This window comes from Ambystoma mexicanum, chromosome 5p (genome assembly GCF_040938575.1).
Source record: "Ambystoma mexicanum isolate Mex_15411 chromosome 5p, UKY_AmexF1_1, whole genome shotgun sequence".
Lineage (NCBI taxonomy): Eukaryota > Metazoa > Chordata > Amphibia > Caudata > Ambystomatidae > Ambystoma > Ambystoma mexicanum.
This window is the reverse complement of record NC_090930.1, coordinates 790,381,705-790,408,987: the sequence shown is the minus strand read 5'-3', so window position 1 is coordinate 790,408,987 and position 27,283 is coordinate 790,381,705. Positions and strand designations below refer to the sequence as shown.

The 27,283-nt window shown below is 47.8% G+C and overlaps 1 protein-coding gene across 3 annotated transcripts in view; it reads right to left on the bottom strand.

The window, feature by feature from the left end:
- GOLGA4 (golgin A4) overlaps window positions 1-27,283 on the bottom strand; it is a 2,156,782-nt gene that overhangs the window by 159,822 nt on the left and 1,969,677 nt on the right. For all 3 annotated transcript variants that reach the window (XM_069613207.1, XM_069613208.1, XM_069613209.1), the window contains one exon: window positions 7,125-7,211. In XM_069613207.1, coding sequence (XP_069469308.1) covers window positions 7,125-7,211 — 87 coding nt within the window. The remainder of the gene's footprint in view (window positions 1-7,124; window positions 7,212-27,283) is intronic.

The following is a 27,283-nucleotide window of genomic DNA, read 5'->3' as shown; positions in this document are numbered from 1 at the left end:
CTCTACCAAGAACAACAGGGAACGATCAGACCTGTGGCCTTTGCAAGCCGTCGATTCAGCCCCGCTGAAATGAACTATCCCACCCACAAGAGTGAGTTCTTAGTAATGAAATGGGCCGTGACTGTAAAAATGCATGACTACCTCTATGGAGCAATCTTCACCGTGAGGACGGACAACAACCTACTCACCTACGTCATCAGGTCCGCCAAACTGGACGTTACTGGCCATAGATAGATAGCTGCTTTATCTATGTATACTTTACAGTTGGAATATCGCCCAGGAATCAATAACACAGATGCTGATGCACTGTCCCACAGACCCTATCCCGAAGACAGTCCAGAATTCATCACTATGGAAATGGCTTCTGTGGCCCCTATGAAAGCCTTGTTGAAGAAAAGCGCTGGTCCACCAGGGGAACCAGAGCATTTCATTGGTTGCCTGGGAGGGACCGTCCAGGGGGTCCCCGAGAGCTATTGCAAAGAAATCAGTCTTATGGCTCCTGCGCTGCCACACCTGAATCAAGTAGAACTGAGACAGCGCCAATTACAAGATCCAGAGTTATGTTATGTGAAGTGCTGTAGAACAAAGAAAATGGCATGAAAGGTCCGCCCCAGCACAACAATATACCCAACTATCAGATATATCGAAAGGAGTGGAGGTCCCTCGTGATGAAGGGAGAAGTGCTGTATAAGTCAAATATACACAGGCTGGTGCTACCCAGGTCCTTACGTACGCAGGTTGCTGCACGCCCTTCATGACCAACATGGACACTTGGGAAGTGAGAGGACCGTAGAGTTAGTATGAAGCCGATTTCATTGGCCGCGCCTGGGCCCCGAAGTCGAGGAATACTGCTGCACTTGTGCCCGATGCATCGCCCGAAAAAACCCTCAGCCATCCTGCGGCTACACTCCACATCTACAGAGCTCTAGACCCATGGACTTCGTGTGCGTGGACTTCCTCAGCCTTGAAATGGACAAAAGCGGGAGTCAGAACATCTCAGTAATAACAGACCATTTTATCGATATGCCCAAGCATATCCCCAAGAGACCAGAAAGCAACCACCATAGCAAATATATTTTGGGACACATTTTTTGTACACTATGGATGACCTGCTCACATTCAATCTGATCAAGCATGAGATTTCGAGTCCAAACTCATGAAAGAACTCATGCAGATGATTGGGGTAAGGAAATCTAGGACAGCCTCTACTACCCCCAAGTGGATGCCCAAGCTGAACGATTCAACCGCACATTGTTGGATATGCCGGGGACACAATGCCAACGGGAAACTCAGGTGGAGCCAACATGTATCCACCTTGGTGCACGCCTACAATTGTACCCGAAATGACAGTACTGGGAGAGATACTCGCTTACCATAGACTTGTGCTTTGGAACATCCTCTGATGGGACAGGAGTAGAGAACTATTGCAAGCACGTGAGAGACCTGCGCAACCAGCTGGCACAGGCATTCCAGCTAGCATGAGCCGCTGCTGAACAGAGTGAACAACAAAACAAAAGAAGATATGATGAAAAAGTCAGGTTCCACAAGTTACAACCTGGTGATCGTGTACTCATCCGGAGTTTGGGGCGAAGAGGTCGGCATAATCTGGGCGACTGCTGGGAATCGCAGCCCTACCTCGTGGAGAAACAGTTAACAGGGTTGCCTGTGTACAGATTGAGAAGGGAAGGCACCCCGAGGGATGTAAAGACCCTCCATCGAAATCACCTCCTACCCCTAGTGGATGGTGTGGAAATGAATCCTACGGTTGCCGGAGTTGCTGCTTCACCCAGTCAGAGAATCACATGGACTCAACCACCGGAAGCACCCCATGGGAAAGAGCCACGCCCGCCCGCAGGACTCATCTCTACCGTCTGTAGCCTCAGGTTCAAATGAGAACATAAAAAATGAGGACCCAGAGCTGCCGACCAAGCAAGTAGCCCACCAGCCCTCAGATACGACAGCTGTTCAACCCGAAGGTGAAGAGGACAAAGATCCTGAAAGTTTAGACTTTGCTTACTGGAGCTGAATGGCAGATCCCACTCTGGGCCCATCCGGATTGTCGGAGAACCAGAGTACAGTATCAGCGTTTGGAGACACTGACCTGTTCGTCACAATCCAAGATGGGGACATACCCAGACCCACCTCTGTGATGTTGGACAGGGCTCCAACACCAATAGACCCTCAGGAAGCATCCTCCGCAACTCATCCAGAAGCTGATGGAGAGCTCTGTCGATCTCAGCAAGAGGTCAGGCCAATCTGTGTGTTGAGTTATGATGCACCTGGGACCCAAAATGAGACTATCAGGAGGGGATTTACTGTTCCATCGTTTGCATGTACCAACTTCAATGTTTGTAAACCAATTGCATAGGCTCGACAATGGTGGACTGTACCATTGTTATGGAATGGTAAATGTCAGTTTGTGTTGTCTGCACCACTATGGTATGTAAACCCTTAGCGACAAGGGTATCTCACGGAGGAGGGGGTGAGTGTAAACCATCATTTTCATGTGGTTTTTCATATAGAGAGCCCAGGTTTCATGTTTTCCATAGTATTTGGCCGCTCTCGCTTCCCGTAGCGAAGAGCCCAGGAGAAGCTCCCGGGGGAGCGCGTAGTAGGCTGAGGACGTTTTGGAATGATTCCTGGCAGGAGGACCCTGCGATACAGCGGCTTGTGGGCAGGTCGGAAGGATATATATTGTATCCCTTGAGGCGCGAAGAGAGAGAGGTCCCGGAAGATCCAGCGAGAGCAGTCCGAGGCTCGCCTGCTGGAGGGAACGCCTTTCCAGCTGTCCTTGTCCCTGCTGGCCTATCTTTCTCTCCCCAATCCTGGGTTGAGAGTTTGGGCCCGGCTGGAGGCGAGGGATCAAGGTCGGGGGGAGGCACCATTTCGCTGGTGCTGCCTGCTAGAGCAGGGCCCGGGTGCCGTCCCCGTTGACTGCAGGTGTTGCTCTGCTGCGGAGATAGGAGGTGGACAGTGAAAGACGAGCAAATAAATACTGGGTAAAAGTAAACGCACTTGAAAGCAACGCACAAGCAGGCAGTGCTGTGCATTAATTTTCCTTTCCTGTCAGAGTGAAGGGGAACAAAAGAACGGACAGATAGTGAACTGTGTAAAAGTAAATGCACTCGCCACCAACGCACAAGCGGGCAACGCAAAAGGGTTGCTGGGGGCCAGCATACTGTTTCCTGCCCAAGTGAAGGGAGCAGTCGCGTGCCCCTGTTTTTTTCACCCTGGGGTGGCTGCAGGAGCAGGCAGGTTTCTGTAAGTGTTGGGCATTTAGTCACTACATAGTGTAGTGGTTTCGGTCTCCCCCTCAAGGGGTAGTATTTCTGTATTCACGCTCACGGAGGAAAAGAGGGGAGGGCCATGTTATGTAAACGTTTAAGCAAGGAGAGGTCAGAAATCTGCCAGTTTAAAGGTTAACAATCAATTATTTATTTACCAGAGAGTATTTGAGCTCTCTCAGGTGACCCAAATTACGCTATTCCATCATTAATGTTACCAATGTGAGTTAACTGATCTAACAGTGTTTCAAATTTAATGATGAATTATTTATTTAACAGAAGGGAAGTGACACGCTATCGGGTGAACTGATGTATATTGCCCAACCATTTATGTAACAGATGTAAGCTGACTGCCTTACCCTGAATGTTATGATCTGTGTAATATAACGATGTGCTATTTGAACCAAATTTGGCCTGTATAAAACAAGCTATCAAGCTGGTGAACTGAAGATAAGTCTGTGACTGTTTTATTTACACTCGGCGCACCCTAGCCAATCTGAGCAGCCAGGTCTAACATATATCATAGGAGAGGGCCCACGATGCCCAGAGCCCCTATCCCCTTGGGGGGTAGGCTATGGACATCTTAATATAGCCCACTCATTACCCCCTGGGAGATCATTTCGCACATGTGTGCGGTAAGGTGTGAATAACCCATTCTCAGGACTCCTAGAGGTTGCAGCACACACCACTTTTCCGATTTCTATGGAAGTAACACCTTACAGAGAGAAAGCATGGCCCACATGTGGTGGTCATGCCCCAAATCCCTGATTTAATGGACGGAGGTTCTCACTAGGATAAAAGAAATTACTCAAACTCAATTACTGATGAACATCTTATTTGCGATTTTATGGGATACCAAAGAATCGATCTATCAAATGTTATTACACACCTATTTGTAATTGCAAAAAAAGTCCTTAACGAGGACCTGGAAAGGGCCCTTGTGAGTGTGTGGCAGTGTAAATTGTCTCTTTCTGTGCCATTCATTTAACAGCTCTCAGATATATGTGCAAACTTGATAAACTCCCAACATGTTTTTAAGACACTAATTGTCTAAAGGTTTCTCTTGGACTTAATATAATATTAAGCCTATGCAGTGGGGGTGACTAATGGAGGAACAGTGGGCATTCCAATTGAAATGTTCAAGGGTTACTGGATGGGTAACTCATACGAAGTACGCTCTGATGACCTATTTTGTGGATGTGTTTTATGACTGACCTATTATTTTATACTGAACTATGTTTGTTCTGAATAGAACATTGACTCCCTGATTCTATCCATGCTCCATGACCATAAAATGTTAAATAAAAACCTAGAAACAACATCTGTATAGCCCATTATTGAAAGTCGAGTGGGGGACAAAGACATCTACATATCTCTGAGGTGTAGATCCAGTGAAACGTGTTTGCACCTTCTGTGATTTTCTACGAGCTGGCAACAGTTATCTGGTCTCTGTCATGTGATTACAATTAGGCACAGCAAAACAACCCAGTATTCCTTTCACCTTCGCCTCACAAGTCTTTTTACTATCATGTATATTAGTTGTAAGGAAATAGGACACAGTCCATTTACTTTTAAATGTTCCATTATGCAGAGGACTGCAGGTGGTCATTCGCACTCAACAAATATATATCGATGCAAATAGAGCCATGGATGATTCGCCGTCCATCAACCTTCCAATATGATGTTTATCTACGATGGCTGCTATGGATGTCCCACTATACTTGTATTTTCTCCCTTTCCTCTGCTTTGGAGTAGAAAATAGGTAACAGGCGTGTCACAAACACATGCAAACTTTAAACAATTAACAGGAAAACTCGATTTTCAGCCACCTTAAGGGGAGTGCTTTGTTTTTAATGAGACTGGATGTTTGCTCTTCGTTCACCTACTTCATTTGTATTTTTTGTTGCCTAGGGTTAGTCTGGGGTTAGCCATATTATTTCCCTGCTATTCTGTTTTCTGGCTGGCAAAACCTGCTCCCCATGACCTGTTATTGCAGATGGTTGAGTGGATTAACCTAATCCCAGGAGCCTGCATTTAAGCATACTTATTATCTCCTACAGACAAAAACATCAAAGTGTTAGTAAACATCAAAGTAGCGACCATTCCAGGAAAGATAATGACAACACACAAACCAAATGAGGTTAGTGAAATGTTTAGTAGCTATATTTTATGTTCTGAAGTTGATGCTATGCGGGGCATTTTCTTTTAGCAGACTCCCAAGAGACATTAAGTCTCTGTGCAGACATATTATTTCTTTGGCTGTCAGAGGGAGCCACAACGCAGGTCCTAAAAAGCTCTTGCAAATGCTGTGTACGAGCTTTTTACTGCACACATGAGAGGGAGATCAAACAGCAAGAAAAATTGTGAATTTTCAAAACTAAATGGAACATGTCAATTTACAGTGAAATCCCTCCACTCCAGTCTTTTAGCACGTTTATAGATGAATAGCATACCATCATGTAATTATGAGGACTATTGGTTGATAAAGTGTCAGAGTCCTGGGCAGGAACGGTTTGTTTTATCTTACAAACATTTTATTAATGTATGGGTACAGTTTTACACAACAGCCCCAAGCACTGCAGCTGTCTGTGTTCCAATGGCAAACTAAGCAGCAAAAAGCGTTTGACTTGAATTTCTTAATCAACATTAATGAGATGTCGAATGGGGTGTGTTTTTCATTTATGTCAAAGCCCTAAGAGATCTTCTGGGGAAAGCATGAAACAAAGTGGATTTTCAAAAATTCCAATGTAGATTTGCGTTTATTCTCAGGATATGCTCCCCAGATAGCACACCACTCTTGCTTAGTACTTGTTCAGGGGAAAGGTCCCATTGTATTTCTTATTTCTTCCTCAAGTGCCCAAACGTTAAAACATAAAATGTTATTTGTGTTAATAAAAAGGAATTTTAGAGAACAGATGAAAACGGCCCACAAGAGATTGCTGCAGTGGAACAGGTTGATACAAGGACATTGAGATTCAATTGCACATGCTCTGCTGCAGATGTCACATCAGGGGGTGTGAGATTGTAGGTTGTGGGCTTAAACGAACAAAGCGACTCCAGAAATCAGAGACAAGATGTTCACTTGTGGGCTTTTAGCGACTGTATGGAGATGCACTCAACCCGAAGAAACATGGAAGATACATCATTATATGTATACTTTGTAGAAAACGTTGCATTCAATGACGGTAAAACTAAAACAGGATACAGTATTTAAAGAACAGAAACACAAATCGTGTCACTGAAACCATGGCATTATGCCACCTCGGGACTTTACAACTACCATTCGAAACAACTTACAAAGGCACAAAGTTAGCACTAAGAGATCACAGGGGGATGTATTTGGGGGCAGCTAATGGGCGGGAATGTCAATAGGGATTTAGCATGGCTATATGCAGTCAATGATTGGGTAAATCACCAAAGAACACCCACAGGATGTGTGTCCCTCCTCCCTTAATCTCTCTCCTCTCTACTTCCCTTGTCAATAGTTTCAGTTCATAGGCAACACATACCGTGCCACCTATTGCGCACAACTAACAATTTGAAAAGAAAAAGAGAACAATTCCAAATGGCTCTGCATTTTAGCAAGGTTCGACTAGCGTTTCGCAGGGGGTGGAGGGCAGGTGGGAACACAAAAGGAAAGGAAACTGACAGACGACAGACTAAATGCACCTGGAGGACCTTTTCATTGGTGATCTACTATTCATTATTTATAATCCATTCGTCCCAAAACAATCAAAATATCTCGATAAATCTCTACCCCTCTGTATCCAGCTAAACTAGTATGATGTGCACAAAGCTTGATAAGGGCAGGCAGTGAATTTTGTGGTGCTGTAAACTCACCAGCGGTCGAGCATCCTCCCTCTCCAAGATCTTCTGTGCTTGGTCAGCTGGAAATCTCAACACTGTTGTGATGACCTTTGCCATGGTCTAAAAACAAATAAAAATAACTTTTATAAGCAGGCTGCAAGCTTAGATCATGAAGGCAAGACACACTAATGTATGAATGTCCCCAACATTCTCTGCAACAAGAAACGTAGAACGTGAAAAGGGATGTAGACATATCATTCAGTTGACAGATGGAGTGTGGTGAGTTTTAGGAGAGCCCACGAGATTTCTGAATTCTACGCATGCAGAAGACCTGCTTTGCAATGACTGTGAGGCTGAAAGCAGGAGCTGCACTTTCCTGGGCTATTATTGTTTTACCAAAGACCAAGCAACAAATATTCCATATTTAACATTCATAGAATGTGCAGCAAAAATAACTTTGAAAGCAAACGACTCTAACTGCGGTTCGTTTAGCTCACTTATAATGCAAGAGAGACATTGGTTAAACAATCTTACCCTAAGGAGCCACAAGTGAATGATGCAGAATGCAATGCACACATGCATTGTCTGTTGTGCAGAATTGTCTACTGCAACAAAACCTAAAACGCTTGGCTTTGCAAAGACATGTGCAGATCTCTTCAAATGTCAGACAAATATGCAATCACCGTTATGTGATTAACAGACCATAGTGATTCAACAAGTAATAACCATGAAGTGGCATGACATTTATAAAGAAAAACTGGTCATGACCAAAGCTCACCAAAAATGCAGTGTTTGGATCTTGAATAGGTGAAGCTGGGAAAAAGAGGGTTTTAGGACTAGTGTTTACCACCAACAACGTGGCATCACAAAGTACACAGGATAACATTCATAGGAAATGCAAAGTACTGATAACAACACAGAGGCAATTTAGTCATTTATCTTCAGCAGTTAAGGAACAGTCTACGATACAGCACTGCCCACCAATCCCCATAGGCATTGGCACCATTAACATTAATCGCAGGCAGACTAGTCCCAAAATCTCGAAGTCTACCAAATGTATAGATTGCTGTATTACATAGGTCATATTACTGCAGCCATTCCAGCACCAAAGTCCATATTTATGCCTCACTCATAACATGATCACGTGTAACACATATAATGCATTAGCTCGCTTTTGGGCGACCCTGCTCCCTCATGCAATAATCCATATTTTTCTTCCCAAGCCTTATACACATTGTAATTGCTATATAATTTGAGTTTACAGTGCTGCAAGAAAAACAGAGTCGATATTATTTCTCTCTTCCCCAACGGTATGCGCCACACTGTCACTCCACAGATCACATTCCATTGCAGTTCATTGCATCAGTTCTTTGTGCCATATCTCAAATCTAGGAGGAGTCTTTTTCAACTAAAATCACTCTCGAAGAGCAAGGAATTATTCCCAACACACAGCTCTTCACACACGACTAGGCAAAATTAACCCTGCGGGATCGACTCATGCTACACAGGATCATACTGGGTCCCATGAGCTCCAAAGCTGCTCCAACTCCTGGGACTGCGACAGCAGGCGCTGGTCTTGCAATCGCCACTGTGACTGCAGCCACTTGCCTAAATGCTGCTGCACTCCTCCTTGACTGAGGCACAATGCAATGACGACGCAGCTGCAGCACATGTTGCCGGTTGCCCATGTTACAGCAGTGGTGCCTCCGCCCGTTTTCTCGCCCTCTGCGGGCGGGCCGTCGCCGGCAGCTCCTTTGCAACCTCCCTTACCAGCCGTGTTTGGCAGCCAACTGCCTGTTTAGATGTGCTGCAGTTATGGACATGGATCGCTCCTGCCTGGACAAGCGTGGTTGGAGTTGCAGGAAGCTGCAGAGTCTAGACGTATGCCGTGGGAGTGGTCTGAATGCCTGGAGAAGGTGAGGAGCCCTTGGTTGACTGCTCTGGCTGAATGTGAGAACTGGCTGAGCGGTCCTTCTGTCCAGTCCTGAGATGGGACATGTTGAGGTGAAAGAACTGTGGGCCGAAGTGGATTCCTGCTTGGATATTTTAGACTTACAGATTTTGAGGAAAGAAGCAGCTCCTTGGTGCAGTAACATTTTAAAGGGGATCATGAATATGTATTTATTAGACTTTTCCTCCCACCCTAGCTATTTCTGAAGCTTGGGGTTTGGGTGGTTGGTTTGATTCATTATTGCTGGACTTCATTTATTATGTTATCTGGTTCATCATTGCATTTTTTTCTTTATGGACTCTCTTGTTTCCTTTTGCTTCTATCTTCTTTCTTTTCTGTTAAATTGTGTCATATCTAGGCTTGTACCATCGATTAATTTAAAGCAAAGCGCTTTGTTTCAAAGCGCTGTACTACGGGTTGCCTCGGAACTCACCAATAAAACATTACAAAAGTAATCCAAAAAGGAGTGCACACCAAGCAAGAAGTAACGCAATTTATACCGGGTCCCGCGCAGCTGGGACAGCAAGATTCATACAGAATGCGTAACAGAACTGCATGAACGGCAGTCAAAGATACGCCTCTAAAATAAAAGCTTTTATAATCATACAAACTAATTAGCATCAAAATACATTGCAACATTAGGATAGTACTGTGAGGGTGATTGGCAGAGCTACATCATTCCTCTATAGTGGCACATACATTATTCTGAAATGATTGGGTTCCCGCAAACCTTGCCACATTACCGTCAGCCACCTCTGTGAATCACAGTCAAACCACCAATTCCCACGTCATAGTGCCAAAACATTGAGACATTTGAAATGACCAGCAGAACTTGATTCATCTGCTGCCGGTCATCTTCATCCGTTTGTCATGGGAATACAACCGATGATGACACTGCAGGAGCCTTAATCCATTTAGAAGTTACCATTTTAAGGTTGCATCTTAGGAGCGCTTCAAACCTCTTCCCAAGTTCAGATGTGCAAAGGGGCAGTTTGAATCCGCCATGGGACATTTTGAAACCACCAGTAGACCAGTTTCATGAACTAATATGCCGAATTATAAAATGATTGTGCATTCACTTTTTTCTCCGGCACCCATGAGCTTTGCTTCCTGACCTCGAAAGTATCAAAAGGCTGTTCCTTTCTTACTGTATGATCCTGGGAACGTGTAGTTTATAATGTTCTGCCAGCCTCTGCAGCTGCCAAGCGAGTTAATCCGTTTGTGTGAATGTGAATTTGTTTCTAGTGAAAATCAAGCTCTGAGGCCTGTTACAGTGCCTCAGTCTAATGTTTAGTTTAGTTTATTTATTTATAGAGTATGCCTAACCCTTGGCGCTTAAGCCTTGTATACTTAACTGTAACCCATTTTTATTGCCTATATGTTATTTGCTTGAAACACAATTATTTAGGGCCTTCTACAGCCTAGTACATAGAACTGTGTGGCTATCAACCAAGCCCCCTCACATGTTAGAGGTCTAATCCCGTAGCTGATAAGTTCGTGCCTTTTTACCACGCTCAACTTGCATTTTTACCACAGCGCTATAAAGTTAAATAAACAAAAACACACAGGGAATCTGACTACCCAACACCCTATTCAAATAGGTTGTAGGTCAAAGGATCTACAGTAAAAGGGTTGAGAGGTCAAAGGATCGACACCAAAGGGTCGACAGGTCAAAGGATCGAAAAAAAATGCACTTTTTTTTGGAGGGGGAGGGTTCCCCCACCCCCCTTTTTATTGCTAAAAAACACTTTTTACACACACAAAAAAAAAATGTGCACAAAAAAAAAAAAATCCATCCTTTGACCTGTCGACCCTTTATATTCGATCCTTTGACTAGACACCATTCAAATATTCAGTAACCTTTTGCCAGAATGTGTGTACTACCGGACCTGACCACAAGACATTCAAAATATCCCCATGTGGACCCCACAACTCTTACAATTCACTGAGTAATTATGGCATAATCCATGTATTTATTTAGGGGGGGCATGCTCGAGAGCCCGAGCGTGATGACAGCATAGTGTGGAGGCTCTGTTGAAGGCAGGAGATATGACGGCTAATATGCCTGCTTTGCTGGCCACATAGTGAATGGAATACTGATGAGACAGCGTACACTCCCGGGGTCAGACCGGTGTCCTTCACCATGCACTCGCTGTTTTGCAGACCAAAAACATGAAGCTTGCGGGCCGATGCCTGCTCACAGTGTAATGGCGGATGCGGAAGGATCGTAGCCGCGGGAGGAGCGGATGCGCTCAGAGGCCCAAGAGAGAAGGAGCCTCAATGCCCGAAGATATTGCATTGGAACCATGACCACGGGTCCCAACTACTGACATGAGGCTACGGGGGTGAGTCGTGTGTTTTTATGCTCCACCTTATGGTGCTCAGGCGCGCAGCTCTCTCACGCACATAGACGGCCGGGTGGCCGAGTAGGAGAGCACTTGTCCTGCACCTGTCCATTGCTTGGTTTTGCAGCAGAGGCCAGTTGGGCACCCGATCGAAGCGCCTGGGCTCCTACACCGCCCATCGGCCCGAATGCTGTGGGGGACCGGTGGACACCCAATTTCAGTGTGAGGCAGTCGCTGAGAACCCCCTACCTTCCTAGAGGGATAAAGGAGAAACACACGGCGCAGCTGATAGCTGCGATCCTGATCATCACTATGCTAGGGCTGGAGGCCCCCACTACGTCGCAGCGGCAACCTACCTGGCGACACATTCCATGGCGCATTGTACCCCATGCTGACAACCAGGACACCATTCACCAACACCCTCCAGACCTGAACACCAGGATGATATTTGCAGCGGCTACCTAACGCTATGCTGATAGATACCAGGGGGATACAGGCTAAGCAGCATAGTACCAACAGATCCACATTTGCGGCAGGCGATTACCAGCAGGAGTACTCACCCCCTCTCCTCACCCAAGTGGCAGTTTCTAAGGGGCACATATGCCCTGTTAAATGCTATGAGCACTATCCCCAGAGGGATACCATACTTTATGGGGACCGGTAACCCACATAGCACCAAGACACTATGAGCTTCGCTTATAAGGGCATGGTACCCAACTGGGCGCACCAATAAAGGGTCTTTCTCCGCAGCCTGGTGGCAAACAGTACAAAAGCTCTGTGCAAGCAAATTCACGCATTTATAACCCCCTGCAACATGCACACCGGCTTCACATAGCGCAACCACAGTGACCAAGTGATTGGCCAATGTTAGGCAGAATCCTGTGCAGTTCCCTTGGGGAACACTGCAAAAAGATTAAGACTACAGGAGTAAGCTGTAAACCCAATTGGTAGCAGCCTGTACCACCCAGATTTACCTGGTAGCTGTGCTGAGCAGTCAGCCTTCTCTCAAGAAGAGTTAGGCAGTATACAGATGATACACAATAGGGCTAAAAACACAGTAGAGCAAGCAAACACTGACCAGAGTTTGTTATCAAAAGTATATAATTATTTATTTAACACACTTCAGAAAATACACTAGCACTATAACTCAAAAGCAAGCTCCAAGACAATCAGAAAAGTATTACACCTCCCTTAGTAATTACTAGTAATGACCCCCAAACATAGACTCCATACCCTGGGACTGACTACTGTCTCCCAGGGCATGTAAAGTCTAAGTCAGAACACCACTTTTTGTCAAGACAGGGGTGAGCGCGTAACTTATATGGCACTCCAATAATTAGGTTAAAGGGAGAGAAAAAGGCAGGTCATAAAAATAAAACAGTTCCCAACACTTTTTAAGAGACAAAAACAAGATACTGAAGGCAGAGTATACTGTAGAGCCAAAGTTCATAGGCCAGGCCCACTTTGAATGGAGCAAGGCGAAATGTGCCCAAAGATCACACGGTTTAGCAATGCATTCAAGTCTTTGTAGAAATGTTCAAAAGAAGTTGAGGGGATTCAAAAGACAAAGTTAGAAGGTCTGGGGGCCAACCCAGTTGGAAAGCCAAGGATTTAAGGGTCACCTTTAGCAATCCGAAGAAAGGGAGGCCAGGTGGAACACAGTACCTTTAAGAGTGAGAAAGCTCCAGCAGTGGCAGTTGTTCCTGGCAGCGAGTGCAGTTCGTGGTTTCGACCAGGGGAAGAGAGGATCTCGTCGTTGCACTGCCCAGGGAAGAAACCAGCCGCGGAGTTAGTCGGTTAAAAGGTGCGTCCCTGGTATACGCAGTCGCAGTGGTGAAACTTGGCTATCCGGCTGCCGGGGTGCTTGGCACAGGCAATTCGACCAAGAAACGTCCTGGAAGGCGAAATGGCGAACTGGTTGATCCCACCAGCTCAGAGGGAGAAGACTCTTCCAGCAGAAGATCTCCTCTTGTCGTCGGGAAAGTGGTGAGGTTGTTGCAGCAGGGCTCCACCGGTGGTGTCGTCGTTGCAGATGGCTCAGCTTCTTCCCTCTTCGGATTTCGTAGGTCCTGTGGCGACTTCTGAAGTTCCAGTCCCAAAAGCCCTGCTTTCATGCAAAAAAAAAAAACACCATTCAACAGCCTAGCTGTCACTCAAACATGCTAACATGGCTCACCACTGGGCCAATCAGAACAGAGTGCGACTTGAGTTGCTAAGGCAACACACTGCAGGGTGCCAATTCCCCCACCCTCACATCCTGTGGCACCCAGACAGAGTGGCACCAGTTGGAGGGCTTCTGTGGAGAAGCCTGCCAAAAAGTGAAACAAAGGGCCTGACCTTGGTTGGAGTTACAGAGACAGACACAAACGCCATTTTAGAAAAGAGTTCTGGCAAAAAGACCCAACCAGTGATTTTATATTAAATAAATAAACCAGCAGTATATTTAACATTGCACCAAAATGTGGTGCGTTTAAAATCAATGGGAAAATCCCATAGGAAATATACTGGTGGAATATTTTGCGTGGTAACCACTGCCACCAGCCAGAAACTCGACAAGGGGGGACTGGACAGTGCCCCCTTGGAAACAGACCCAGGGGCAATCTAATTATCCCCTTCCAGTAACTTCCACAATATGATGGTTTGTACTGGTTCTGTTCACAATTTTGGACTAGTAAAGCCATTGGTGACTTTACATGCCCTGGGAGACAGTAGTCAGTCCCAGGGTATGGAGTCTATGTTTGGGGGTCATTATGACATCCCTGTGTTACTGCCCTGAGGGTGCTGTGTAACACATACACTAAAAACAGATGATACCCTATGGAGTAAAAAGACCCCATAGCCCATAAGCACACAAAAAGTCAAAGACATACCTCAAATCATGCCTAAGAGTGGGTGGAAAAGAGTCTCACACTTAGCAGGAGTAAAAAAAACCCAAAAATCCAGCAAAGCTGCTGGGGGACTCAGTAGGTTTGGGAATTTAGCCTTATAAGAGAATTCTCCCTAACAGCCAACCAGGCCTGGACGCAGCACTGGTGGGCCAATTACAACTTCAGCCGGTGTACTGGGACCGCTGCCACCATAACTAGTGGACCCGGAACTGGTGATTACTCCTGACTCGGAAAGGGGGAGCGACAAGGGTGGGGATGACGGCACCCTGGACCTTCTGCCGTGACTGCAAACTGGTCCGCCTGCCCCACTGCACTCCCGTGGGTCGGGACAGGGTTATGGCAGAAACTCTAACTGGCAACGCCAACAAAGGGGATAGCATGCCAGGCTCCGCTACACTGGTCCAACATAGTTCTGCAAGACAACACACGAAAATGGATGTGCAAAATGAACTGCAGACACTAACAGAGATGAGGGCAATTGGCCAGAGCATGCAAGAAACCAACGTTATGGTTCTTGAGATAAAGCCAGACATCCAGGACATGCAGACTCGCCTAAACGCCCAGGCCAAGTGCACTACAGATAATGAGCAGAAAATTAGCGAGCTCGAGGATAATAATTAAGGAAGTGCAACACCTCATGGCTAAAGTCGAGGACCAGGAAAATCACTCCTGACGAAATAACCTTCGAATCATCAGCCTCCCGGAGCAGGTAGAGGGCCTGGACCTCGAGTCGTATCCATACCGGATATTCCAAGACCACTTATATATCCAAGACCCACGCTCATACATCATTGAAAGATTTCACAGAGCACTGATCCCAAAACCAACACACGGTGACCGCCCAAGGCCTATAACAATGTGACTTCTCAACTTTCAGCGTACAGTAGCCATACTTTGTGCTTGGGCACGATCAGGGCATAGGGGACGGAAATCTGCATGTTCAACGACTACTCTGTAGAAGTGTCTAGTCGGAGGAGGTTTGCCTGCTGTTTACTGCATTAAAAGGCACACGATGGGGGGGGCTACAGGGCCCGACAAAGATGGCCGCAGGCCCGTGAAGCTCTCTGGCACCATATAAATCCGGTCCGATATCCAGAGGTCTCTGTGCTGCAATTCGATATCATGCTGTGTGTGCTGTTGTCTGCTGGTGCAGGGCCCTTGGAGACTCGTTTTTGGGCCGTTTTGGTGCTGTAATCTCGCTGGACTGGTCCTGTGCTGCTGCCGAGAGCCGGGCTGGAGAGGTGCGGGGGAGGTGCGGCCTCGGCGCGGGTTTGGCAGGGAGTGGAACCCTGCACATTTCGTGACTGCTGGATCTTCGAGCTGTCTTACGACGCCGCCCGGGATAATAATAAGACCCGCATCATCCCCGGACGCCTGTAGCTGGCCATCCGCAGCGACAAGGAGCGCAACGAACGGTTGGGCAGAGCCACCCCTGCCTGGGGTGGCGCTCTGCCTGACATCCTGAGGATCGAGGCTGGAGAGGTGTGGGGGTGGTGCGGCGTCGGCGCGGGCTTTGCAGGAGCAGAGCCCTGCATGGTTTGCTTGGACTGGTCCACTGACAGACTGACGGGAGCGGCGGCTGTCACCCCGGCGGAGGCGGGTGCAGACCGGGGGCCCTGTGAGGGTACCGCTGTCGGTGTCTGGGGGATTCGCCTCTACTGGGCGGGCTTGCAGCTCCCGGCGGGCCGTGTACACAGGCTGCTGCGGAGGGGGAGCTGTGGTGAGCGGGTGGGAGCCGGAGCCCCCCCCCATCTACCTGGCTGCTGCGCTTGGGTGCCTGGCTGCTGGGGTCTTCGAGCTGGCTGACAGCACCGCCCGGGATGACAAGAAGACCTGCATCGCCCCCGGGCGCCTGCAGCTGACCATCCGCAGCGACAAGAGGCTCGATGAGCTGCTGGGCAGGGCCACCACTGCTCGGGGCGGTGTTCTACCCAACATCCGGAGGATCGAGGGCCACGGAGGAGGGGGCATAACCAGCAAGTAACAAGCCCAAGTTACCCACTCTCCCAAAAGGGGAAAATAAAAAAAATAAAAAAGCCTATGTTTGGGGGTGCGTGGGGACGGCGGTGCTGGGCCGTGAGGAGTGTGCCCGGGGACGGGACCCCCTCCCCGTAGCTGGATGACTGTGGGGGTAGGTGTCCTGCATCCACGGAAGCGCACCGAGAAGCAGACTTGAGCCCTGGGAAGCCTCCTGAGACACTTGGCCCTGGGACGGAGTCCATATGTGTGTGGCTGGTGAGGGGAGGACCCTGAAGAGAAGGCTACTGTGAGGGCACACGCTGGAGAAGGGAGAACAGCCGCCCTACGAGGTGTATGGCGAAAGCAGGTGTTGTGTAAAGGAGGGGGATGCCGCGCCTGGTCTAGGGAGGCCCTCGGCCAAGACCAGCTGCTCCAGTGAACCTAGGATGAATCCCTGCCGTGAAGGCCATCACCAAACCTTTTTAGGAACTGCACGCAGGTTGGATCAGTCTCCTGGGTGGCCACCTGGAGCTCCGTGTTGATTGTGGACTCTAACTGGGGGGGGTGTGGAAGGCCCCAGGGTGTCTAGGATCACGGACAATTGGCCCCTGGGGGGCATAAAGGAGTCTGGATAAGAGCCCAGTATGGATCGGGGGCCACTTCTCCTCCCCTTTGCGGACGTCAATAGCAGCGGCAATTGGTCCCAGACTGGGGGAGAGGCCTGGCAACCTTGGTCGCTACGCATTGTGGTCTGTTCCGGCGGCATGTACGCTCCACGCGTCATGTCCAAATCAAATAAGGGAGGCGAGCAGCAGTCGAAGCTGCATTTTGAGATGGCCACTCCGGCCGCGAACAGTGGAATTATGGACAACGTGGTGGTGGCTGGGCAGGATCCTGCGGCTGCTTTTCAGGATATTAAAGCTATGTTTTTGCAGCTGCAGTCCGGTATACAATCCTTAGACGGCAAACTTGATACGTTGACCTGTAAAGTGGACCACATGCAGGTCCGTCTGGATAAGCATGGGGAAAGATTGGACAAAGCCAAAGGGCGCATATCTGGAGTGGAGGATGTGGCATCTTCGGGAGAAATAGCTGCGGTCAGAAAGGCTTTGCGGGAACTCAAGTAGAAACAGGATGACCTCGAATCGAGATCTCGCAGAAATAACATTAGGATTGTTGGTTTGTCGAATCGGTGGGCCAGGGGAGTATGGAGTCTCTGGTAGAGGATATCCTGTGAGAATCATTGGGGCCTGAGGGCTTCTCTCCGCTGTGCATCGTGGAAAGGGCGCCTAGGATCCCGAGTGGGAGGCAACCGATCCCGGGCGCCTCTTCGTGTCCACCGATTGCTCGGCTGTTGAACTATCGGGACAGAAACACGGCACTCCGAAAGGCTAGAGAGAAAGGAGATTGCGGACCAAAGACAAAGTATGCTATGCTATATCCAGCTAAATTGCGGGTTGTGCATGGGGAAAGGTTTTGTTTTTCCAGACCCCGGAGGAAGCCACCTCTTTTCTCGATACGTTACCAAATTCCCCCGGATCAAGCGGCAATAACGAGTAAGACTGTTTCTCTGAGGATGTAACTCTGGCAGCGTGAGATTATTGATCTTTCGGTGTTTACCATCTTTGGGAGACTAAGCTTCTGCACTGGTGCGCGAGAGGGTCGGGCTCATAGTTGCCCCTTGTGCAAAAGCTGTTTGAGTGCCTGTTTGGGACGTCAATGTTGATGGAAGGTTGGGGTATCCAGCGGGGAAAGATGGGAGTAGGTGTTGGGGCTCAGCAGGGGGGTGGGATAGTGTGCGGGGGAAGGTCACAGACAAGTTGGGGGGTTGTTGGTGGAGGGAGAGGTGTGGTGGGGGGGATGGTGGGGTCATGTTCACTGTCAAGTTGGGGTTGTTGGTGGGTGGGGCGGGTGGGCTTTGGCACACTTAACTTAGGACCCTTTGGGGTTGTTCTGTTGCTTATACTTGGAAAGGCGAACCGAATTGTGGACTGTATGATTTCCGCCCATAGGCATGGTGTCACTTAAATTCTGTACGTGGAATGTCCGAGGACTGAAGTGCCCCATGAAACGCCGTAAAATATTGCTGCATATGCAGAGGCATGAGGTCGAAATATCATTTCTGCAGGAGACACACTTAACGAAGGACAATGAGTCTGCCTTTGGGAAAACATGGGGTTGTCATAGGTATTTCTCGTCCTATTCCACATATGCCCGGGGGGTTTGCATAATGATCCACCATGGGGTCGGGTTCCATCTGATTAAGATAATAAAGGATGATGGGGGCAGAGGCCTCATAGTGCAGGGCACCATACAAGGGAAGCTATACACATTAATAAACTATTATGGGCCCAATAATGACACGGTGGAGATTCTTGACTGGATAGATCGGCAGCTTGGAAGTCTATCAACTGGGGAGGTGGTTTGGGCAGGGGATTTTAATACTGTGTTGCACCCTAAATTAGATAGCTCTAGGGGGTTACGGGGAGGCGGGAACAGAGGGATGATCCGTTTGTGGGAGTTGACATTCATATGGGAAGTTGCCGACGTGTGGAGAGTGAGACATCCGGGGGTAAGGCAATACACATGTCACTCCGATACTCATGGGTCGGCCTCGAGGCTGGATTGTTTTCTCATCTCGCAGTCGTTGATGGGTAGCGTTAGGGGATTGAGATCCTTGCTCGCACTCTCTCGGATCATGCGCCTGTGCTTCTTGACTTGGGAGTAGTGAGGCGCGTTAGCAGGGAGTTCACGTGGAGATTCGAAAGTGATAGCCGCTCAGATTCGGTCTTTAGAGACGGGCTGCATGCAGCGATTAACTCCTTCCTCGAGTTAAATGTGGGCTCGGTGCAATCTTCGGGGATGCTTTGTTTGTTTGTGTGTGTGTGTTTATTTATTTATAATGCGCTAATGTACACAGGGGTATCAGGGCGCAACATTTACAGGAATATTTGAAGCTTAGTTACAATACACAGAGTGGGCAGGAGGCATACGTGGTTACAGTGTGTACTGGTAAGGTTGGGCATCATAGTCTTAATGTGTCTCCCGTTTCAGCCAGGAGACTACCTTAGATCGGAAGTTCTGATAGGGTAGGTCTGCTCTAAGGTTTGGAGGCAGCGAGTTCCAGAGCTTAGCCGCTTTTACCGGGAAGCTGTTGCCTCCTATGGTGGCCCGTTTGTAAGGGGGAACAACTAGACAATCTTTGTAAATAGTTCTGACGGGTCTTAAGGAGGACTGTCTGTGGAATCAGTTGATCAGGTAGATTGGGGCAGCATTGTTAAGGGACTTGTGGATGAGTGATGCCGTTTTTAAGAGAATTTTATCTCGGGTAGAGAGCCAGTTGTTCTGTTGGCTGAGTCCTGTAATGGGCTCTCTTCTGGAAATGCCCAGAGCTGCTCAGAGCGTTGTTCTGGAGGGTTTGCAATTTACTGGTGGTAGCCTTGGAGGATCCCAGATACATTGCATTGCAGTAGTCCAGGCGTGACAAAATAAGGGCTCTGGCAAGTGTCAGGCAGCTGGAGTTCGACAGGAAGGGTTTGGCTGCGCGGATTACTTTACATGTGTAGGCCGTGGACGATGCAAGAGAACTTACTTGTCTTTTGAGGGAAAAATTGGTGTCTAGGTAGAATCCCAGTGTTTGGGAGAGCTTGAAGAGTGTGATCAGGGGTGAGTGTATATCCAGGGAGGCTGGTATTCTAAAATGGATTAGGAAAGAACTAGCAGCTAAGGAAGCTATCCTACAAGGGCTGCAGGCGGCCAATCTGTTGCCCTCAGACCAAACTTGTGCTGAGATCCTTAAGCACCGACAGGAGTTCCAAACTCTGGCGCTAAGGGAAGTTACATTTTTGGGACATGTGACAAATCTGCGGCAATATGGGGAAGTCAATAAGCCTGGCTGCACTCTTGCAAAAGCGACGAGGATACATAACTTCTCGGGCAGGATCCAGGTGATTGCGGATGAGATGGGGAATAATACATTTGAAGATGCTGAGATAGTCCAGCGGTTCTTCCGGTTCTACAGTCGTGTTTACTCATCGAGTCTGCAAGCACCCCTCAGGGACATCAAGGATTATTTAGATGGGTTTGCGTTATGTTGGTGCATGGAGGCTCAGAGAGGGAACTCTTGAATCGCCCATTATCGTTAGAGGAGGTATTAAGTGCAATTAAATCTCTACCGTCTGGGAATTCGCCGGGGCCCGATGGGTTCACAGCGGAATTTTATAAATGTTTTGATCGAGGCATTAGCGGAAAGGATTAGGGATGAGCATTTGCATAGGGGGATCCAATTGTATAACCACAAATTAATAATTTCACTGTATGCCGATGACATGGTATTGTTGATTAAGGACCCGGGAGTGAATCTCGATCCGGTGATGAAGGAGGTTCAGAGATTTGTGGAGGTGTCTGGGCGGCAGGTGAACGCATCCAAATCGGTTTTGTTCCTGCTGACCGGGGCCACGTCCCACTTCCAGGACACATGCGGTTTTCAATGGCACATGTCCTTCACAAATTACCTGGGCATCTCCATTGCGAGGGACCCGCAGGTGGTGTACCATAATAACTATCTTAAACAGGGCCAAGGAAGCTTTGGGCAGATAGAAGAAGCTCCCACTGAATCTATATGGGCGGGTTTCCGTGGTAAAAATGATGCTTCTTCCGAGGTTCCTTTATGTCTTTCTGAATGCCCCAGTAGTGGTCCCAGGGGAGTACTTTAGTAACTTGAAAGCTGCAATAGTTCAATTTCTATGGGCAGATAAACCGGCCACAGTCTCGTCGGATAAGCTGGTGGCCCCGGTGTCAAAGGGTGGTCTGGCGTTCCCAGAGTCTGAGACGTACTACCAGGTAGCTCAAGCAGGGTTTTTGGTATATTGGCATAGGTTACAACATGATAGGCGCCATATAGAGGTGGAAAGAGAGGTAGCCGCGCCTAATTTGCTTAGGTCGGTTATCCTGCTAGCTCCGAGCCGGGTACAACCTCCAAGGAACCTGGCGGAAGTAACGTGTAAAGCCTGGACTAAGTTGGAAAGGAAAAGGAAAGGAGAAGTTCTGTATTCGCCCCAGCTTCCGGTTACATACACGCCTGGAATACCCCTGACCAGTGAAAAATGTTTTGTAGATATGACGAAAAAACTAGGAATCACATGCTTTGGTGATCTGTTTCCTGGGGAGGTTTGTGTCCCTGGAGGAATTGAAGAGGAGGGGATCGCTCTCAGCCTTGGATTTTTTTTTATTCTTTAGGCTTAAGGTTAGTCTCCGGCTAGCGTTTAGTACCTTTCCGGACCAACTGCCGATATCCCCTATTTTGGATAAGACGCTTGGGGGCCTGATGGGCAGGCATTTAACCACAGGCTTGTACTCGATGTTCATTCAGACCAGGGGTGCGGGAGCACCACACCCACGGGGAAAATGGGAGAGGTCATCAATGCTGGGTACAAACTAATTCATTTCAAGTATATCCATCAATTTTATTATACACCTGCTAGGCTAAAGGAGCTTTTTCAGGGTGCTACGGGGAAATGTGCTAGATGTAGTGACTCCCAGTGGGGAGATGGCGGATTTCCGTCACGTTGCTTGGGGGTGTCTGAATATACGACAGTTCTGGGAGGGAGTATTCAAAACGATTAGTGGGATCATGGGCTGCAAAGTGTGCCCAGATCCGATGATGGGACTGTTGGGCTATACTAAAGAGGTTCCTAGAGAAACGCAGAGACTGGTGACCCTGCTCCTTATATTAGCTAAGCGGAGAGTGGCCATGCTGTGGGGGAAGGGGAGTGCCCCAAAACGTTTACAATGGAAGGATGACATCATGTACTGCAATGATATGGAGAATGGATGGGGCTCGATGAATAGGCAACGGTGTTGTGATACGAACATGTGGCAGGCGTATACACATTATTTGCTCCAACAACCTGCAATTGCTACTGTTGAAACCTAGGTGGATGGCACTGGGTAAGAGTCTGAGGTGGGTAGGCCTGGGTTAAGTGCTGGTTGCCGTTCCATGGCTGTACGATCATGGAGGACTGTGACGTCTGATCAGAGATGTTGAGGTACTAAGGACAATAATCACCTATGCAAACTATACCCACAAGATCGGCGGACAATGTCAAGTCATGGTGTGTCAAGTTGATTAGTATAATGTGATGGTTATACGTTGCTCATTTATGAAAATTAATAAAAATAAAGTAAAAAAAAGGCACACCATACACATTTTATCTGAAATTTCCAGCAGTCTGGTGCATCCTCCTCGATAAAACATGGCACTCATTTGATGATCAGGATGTTGAGACAACGAGAACTGGTATCCACAGAATTTCCCCGCGATACTGACGAAGAAGGTTCAACCCTTCAATCGGACATCCCATCACGGCGGCCCCAGCAACAACGTGGCAGGCGGCAACGTACAGATAGGTGGCCTAATGGACCTGTTCACCCTGATCCCTTAGCGCCAACCTGATGAGATTGCTCACCTACCGCTGTACCCCAATATACGGCGCCCTGGTAAGGCCGCTGGAGCGAGTCTCGCTTGGGAAGCTATCCTATCCCTGGAGAACCCTACAAACCAGGAAACCTGACACCCCTGCATCAAGTGATAAAAACCGAACGACAGAACGCTTTACCCTGCCTTCTGCTGGACCTGGCCTCACCACTCTCCCTGCCACTGGGGCCCCCCCAGTTCCATTGACAACCAGCAATGGGGCTCATCATCATGCCTGGAATTGGAGGAGATTTGGTTGCTTCTTCTTTCTACACTCCCCAGTGCATGGGCAGTTGTGAAGTCGTATTGGGGCACTGTTTTTTCATCCCAATGTTAATGTTGTGGCCTCTAAGTTCACGGCCATGTTTGTTTTGTTAATTATTGTAACACATACACACACACCATGCCTAGGCGCGTTGCGGCTTCTCCTGACATGGAAATACCCTACTCTTGCCCGTCCTAGACGCTGAATGACTATACCCCATGTATTCATAAAGTAGACTGATACACATTGAGAGAATTTAGACAATCATGTCTCATTCAGATAAATGTCTGGGACTAGTGGTATAGATCACCTGCTCTATGTATTTCAAATGTTTAAGGAGCTCCACTGAAACCCCAAACATTTTATTTCAGAACATCAACATGGAAATTCAAGAAAACAGTACATGTATCTGGGGAGCAGGATCACTGCACAACCATGGAAAGATATTCATAATAAACGAAAGATGAAAAGGAAAACAACACATTCCTTGTAGCAAGTGCAGAACTTAAAATCCAGCACAAATTGCTTACATCTAGAAGGGAAATACTTATTAGGTGAATACACAAAAAGGAGATCAAAAAGATAAAAAGTGATAGGTAGAAATGCCGGAGCAACTGCATCTTTTTCACTAAATGTTTTTATTCAAAGTTAACCACCAATAATATAAATCATAACACTGTGTCATGATCGAACAAGTAAATGGACTGTTATATCATCCTTGTCCATCACTACACCACGCTGTTACATTTAGGCTGTGTCTAATCTACTTAAACATATATGTGAACATAACCAAAAGATGAAATATGACCTTTAGAAGCAGATTTTCCAGGGTGCAGTGGGGGGGCTTGCAGAGCTTACATATGGCTTGTCGTAGAGATGGATGGGGCCGTGGAAATGTTAAACAAATAATGTCTGTCAATTACAGTATCGTACAAATCTAGTACAAATCTAGTCTAATGAATAGTTTCTATGCAACCTAGACTTTTCAAAGTGGATACGTATCTGACAGAATCAAAAACCCATTAAGCATTTCTCCCCATTATAAAGATATTGCATTTGCTCCACCATTTCTTTAATCTCTGACTTAAATTGTATTTTCCAGAAAGGTGTGCTCCGGCACTTTGAAGCGTCTCTTGTGCTAGATGGAATTTACCACTAAAGATCTCAGACCAAATAACTGGACAGACTCAAGGAATATGGCAAAGTACTACTTTATTCTCAGTTTAATAAATCCGGGTCAACTGGCAAACATCAGAAGGATGCTTGCACACTCACATACAAACTTGATTACACAGGGGTCTTAAACCCCAACATGAGTCATCTAAGACGTCATCCTACAGGGCAAACCATAAAACAGAGTGAGGGATTGGTTAGGGGAACATGTCTACCTATAGAATATATATGGGTTAATATTTCATTGACTGTCTCTTATCTGTAAGACAACCTTCGAACTACCTGTAAATATGTACAATACTGATTATAGCGAAAAAAATCAAAGCACATTGGTCTATGCAACATGGTATAGCTGATTGAACAGAAAAGAACACCTGGTAATTCCCTGCACCCTTTACTTTTGAGTAAAGAAAGAAATCAAGTTGAAACTCCTTAGTGTTTGAAGTTTGTATTTTTGCAAGTTCAAAGTAAAACGCTTGTCAATAACATGTTTCTCCACTAGTTATGTAGAACATTTGCAATTTATACAGATCCTTCCATAGTCCTTAACGTTTTCAAAATATTGTAATTTGCCTTTGTTGCCTTTAGAGTATCAAATACATGTTGCTTCACATGTTTTAGTCTTAAAGAAGAACAAGTTACTTTCTTACCTGGTAACGTTCTTTCGATGGGATGGTCCGACGACGTATTCCATATCTATGACATGTAATCACCACAGCTGTGCTGCTTCGGAAACTTTTTTCGGCGTCTGCGTCCTGCGTCGATGATGTCGATGCGCCGTCGTCGAGGGCCTCCTCCGACGTCCGACGTCATCCGATGTGATAAGTAGGACGCACGACGCCCGTAGCCTCAGTTGTAGTTTTTTCCCCCAGAACGTGTGACACTAGTCAACTGCCAGTCAGACACAAAGCTTTGCGGAACGTAAGCTGCAATCGCAAAAGAAATTCTGCAGCGGGGAAGGCAGGGCGGGAGCGATATGGAATACGTCGTCGGACCATCCCATCGAAAGAACGTTACCAGGTAAGAAAGTAACTTGTTCTTCGAGGGGATTGGGTCCTCCGACGTATTCCATATCTATGACAGACTCCCAAAGCAGTACCAGAGCAAGGAGGAGGGAAAGAATTTAGAATCAAAATTTAGAATAGCCAATCAAATAGCAGAGCAAAGGACCGCCTTGCCAAAGGCCAGATCCTGTGCACAGATGGAATCGAGGGAATAGTGACGTACAAATGTATGTACTGAAGCCCAGGTGGCTGCATCACAGATGTTGCGAATAGGAACACCCCTCTGCAGGGCAGTAGACGCAGCCATACCCCTGGTAGAATGGGCCCGCAAGCCAGCCGGTGGGTCCTTACCCGCCAAGCGGTAGCACTCCGAGATGGCCAAAATAATCCAGCGAGACAAAGTCTGTTTCGTCACAGCTTGCCCCAAACGCTTTCCAGCGTAACCAATAAAGAGTTGATCGTCCACTCTGACCCGGGACATGCGTGAAACATAAAAGCTCAAAGCTCTCCTAGGATCAAGCCCATGGAGCCTCTCCTCTTCCTAACCAGGATGCGGAGGAGGATAGAATGCTGGAAGAACAACCTTCTGGGCCAAATGAAATTCCGTCACTACCTTCGGAAGAAAAGAAGGACGAACTCTAAGGACAACCCTGTCCTTGTGAAATACAGTGAAGGGTGGCTTAACTGAAAGTGCCTGTAACTCACTCACTCTGCGAGCGGAAGTAACCGCAACTAAAAACACAGTTTTCAGAGTTAACAGCCGCAAAGGGCAAGAATGTAAAGGCTCAAACGGAGCACCCATAAGAAACTTAAGAACAAGGTTCAAATCCCAACCGGGCACCAGGAAAGGTGACGGAGGGAATACATTAGTGAGCACTTTCAGAAACTGTGAAATTAAAGGGATTTTAAAGTAAGAACACTCTTCAGACGAGCTCTTAAAGATGGACAGCGCCGCCAGGTAACCTTTAATGGTACCCACTTGTAAGCCCCTGTGGGCCAAAGAAAGCAAAAAGGACAGAACCATGGGGATGTCACATGCAAAAGGATCCACCTTCAGAACACTGCACCAGTCGCAGAACTTACGCCAACGGCAACGGTACAGAGACTTCGTTGCTGGCCTTCGGGCCGAAAGCAACACCTCCATCACGTCTTCAGGGAGGTCCCAATCCCTATACCTCAACCTTTCAGAAGCCAAGCGTGAAGGTTGAGGGATCCGACCTCTGGATGGAGAACCTGACCCCCCTCCCGTGAGAACAGATTGTCTCGGTAGGGAAGACGACGCGGAGGGCAGATGGACAAGTCGAGAAGGTCCGGGTACCACGTCCTCCGAGCCCACGCCGGAGCAATGAGGATCATCCGGGAACCGAACTTCCGTAACCTCCGCAGCACTTGCGGGATGACGGGGTCTGGAGGAAACGCGTACAGCAGCGGGAATGACCACTCCACCACAAACGCGTCTCCCAAGGCTCCTTTTGGAGGAAATTCCCGCGAGCAAAACCTTTCGCACTTCCGGTTGACACTGGAGGCGAAGAGATCCACTTGAGGGGTCCCCCAAAGGGCGAAGATCTCCAGGAGAATCTCCTGAGCCAACTCCCACTCGTGAGAGATCGTGCTCTGCCTGCTCAGAGCGTCCGCCGTCACGTTTTCGTCTCCGGCCAGATGAACTGCCGAGATCGAAACTTCCTGCTGGATGGCCCAGAACTCGAGCTGCATCGCCTCCCTGCACAGAGGAAGTGACCCTGCCCCCCCCTTTTTGTTGAGGTAGTGCATGGCCACTGTGTTGTCCGTCAGGATCAGGACACTCTTTCCTCGCACAGTCGGCAGTAAAGCCTTCAGGGCTAGCCTGACGGCCCTCAGCTCCAACAGATTGATATGGAGTCTGGACTCCGACGGAGACCAACGACTGCTGACTGTCAGCCCGTTGGCATGAGCTCCCCAACCCGTGAGGGAATCATCCGTCACGATCGTCACCTCCGGCCAGGGAAGCCAAAATGAAGCCCCCTTCATCAAGTTGCCTTCGACGGCCCACCACAGAAGGTCCCGGGCGACCGAGGGCGGCACCTGAACCGGGTCCGACATCCTGCCGGAGGACTGCGACCATTGCGTCTTGAGCGCCCACTGCAAAGATCTCA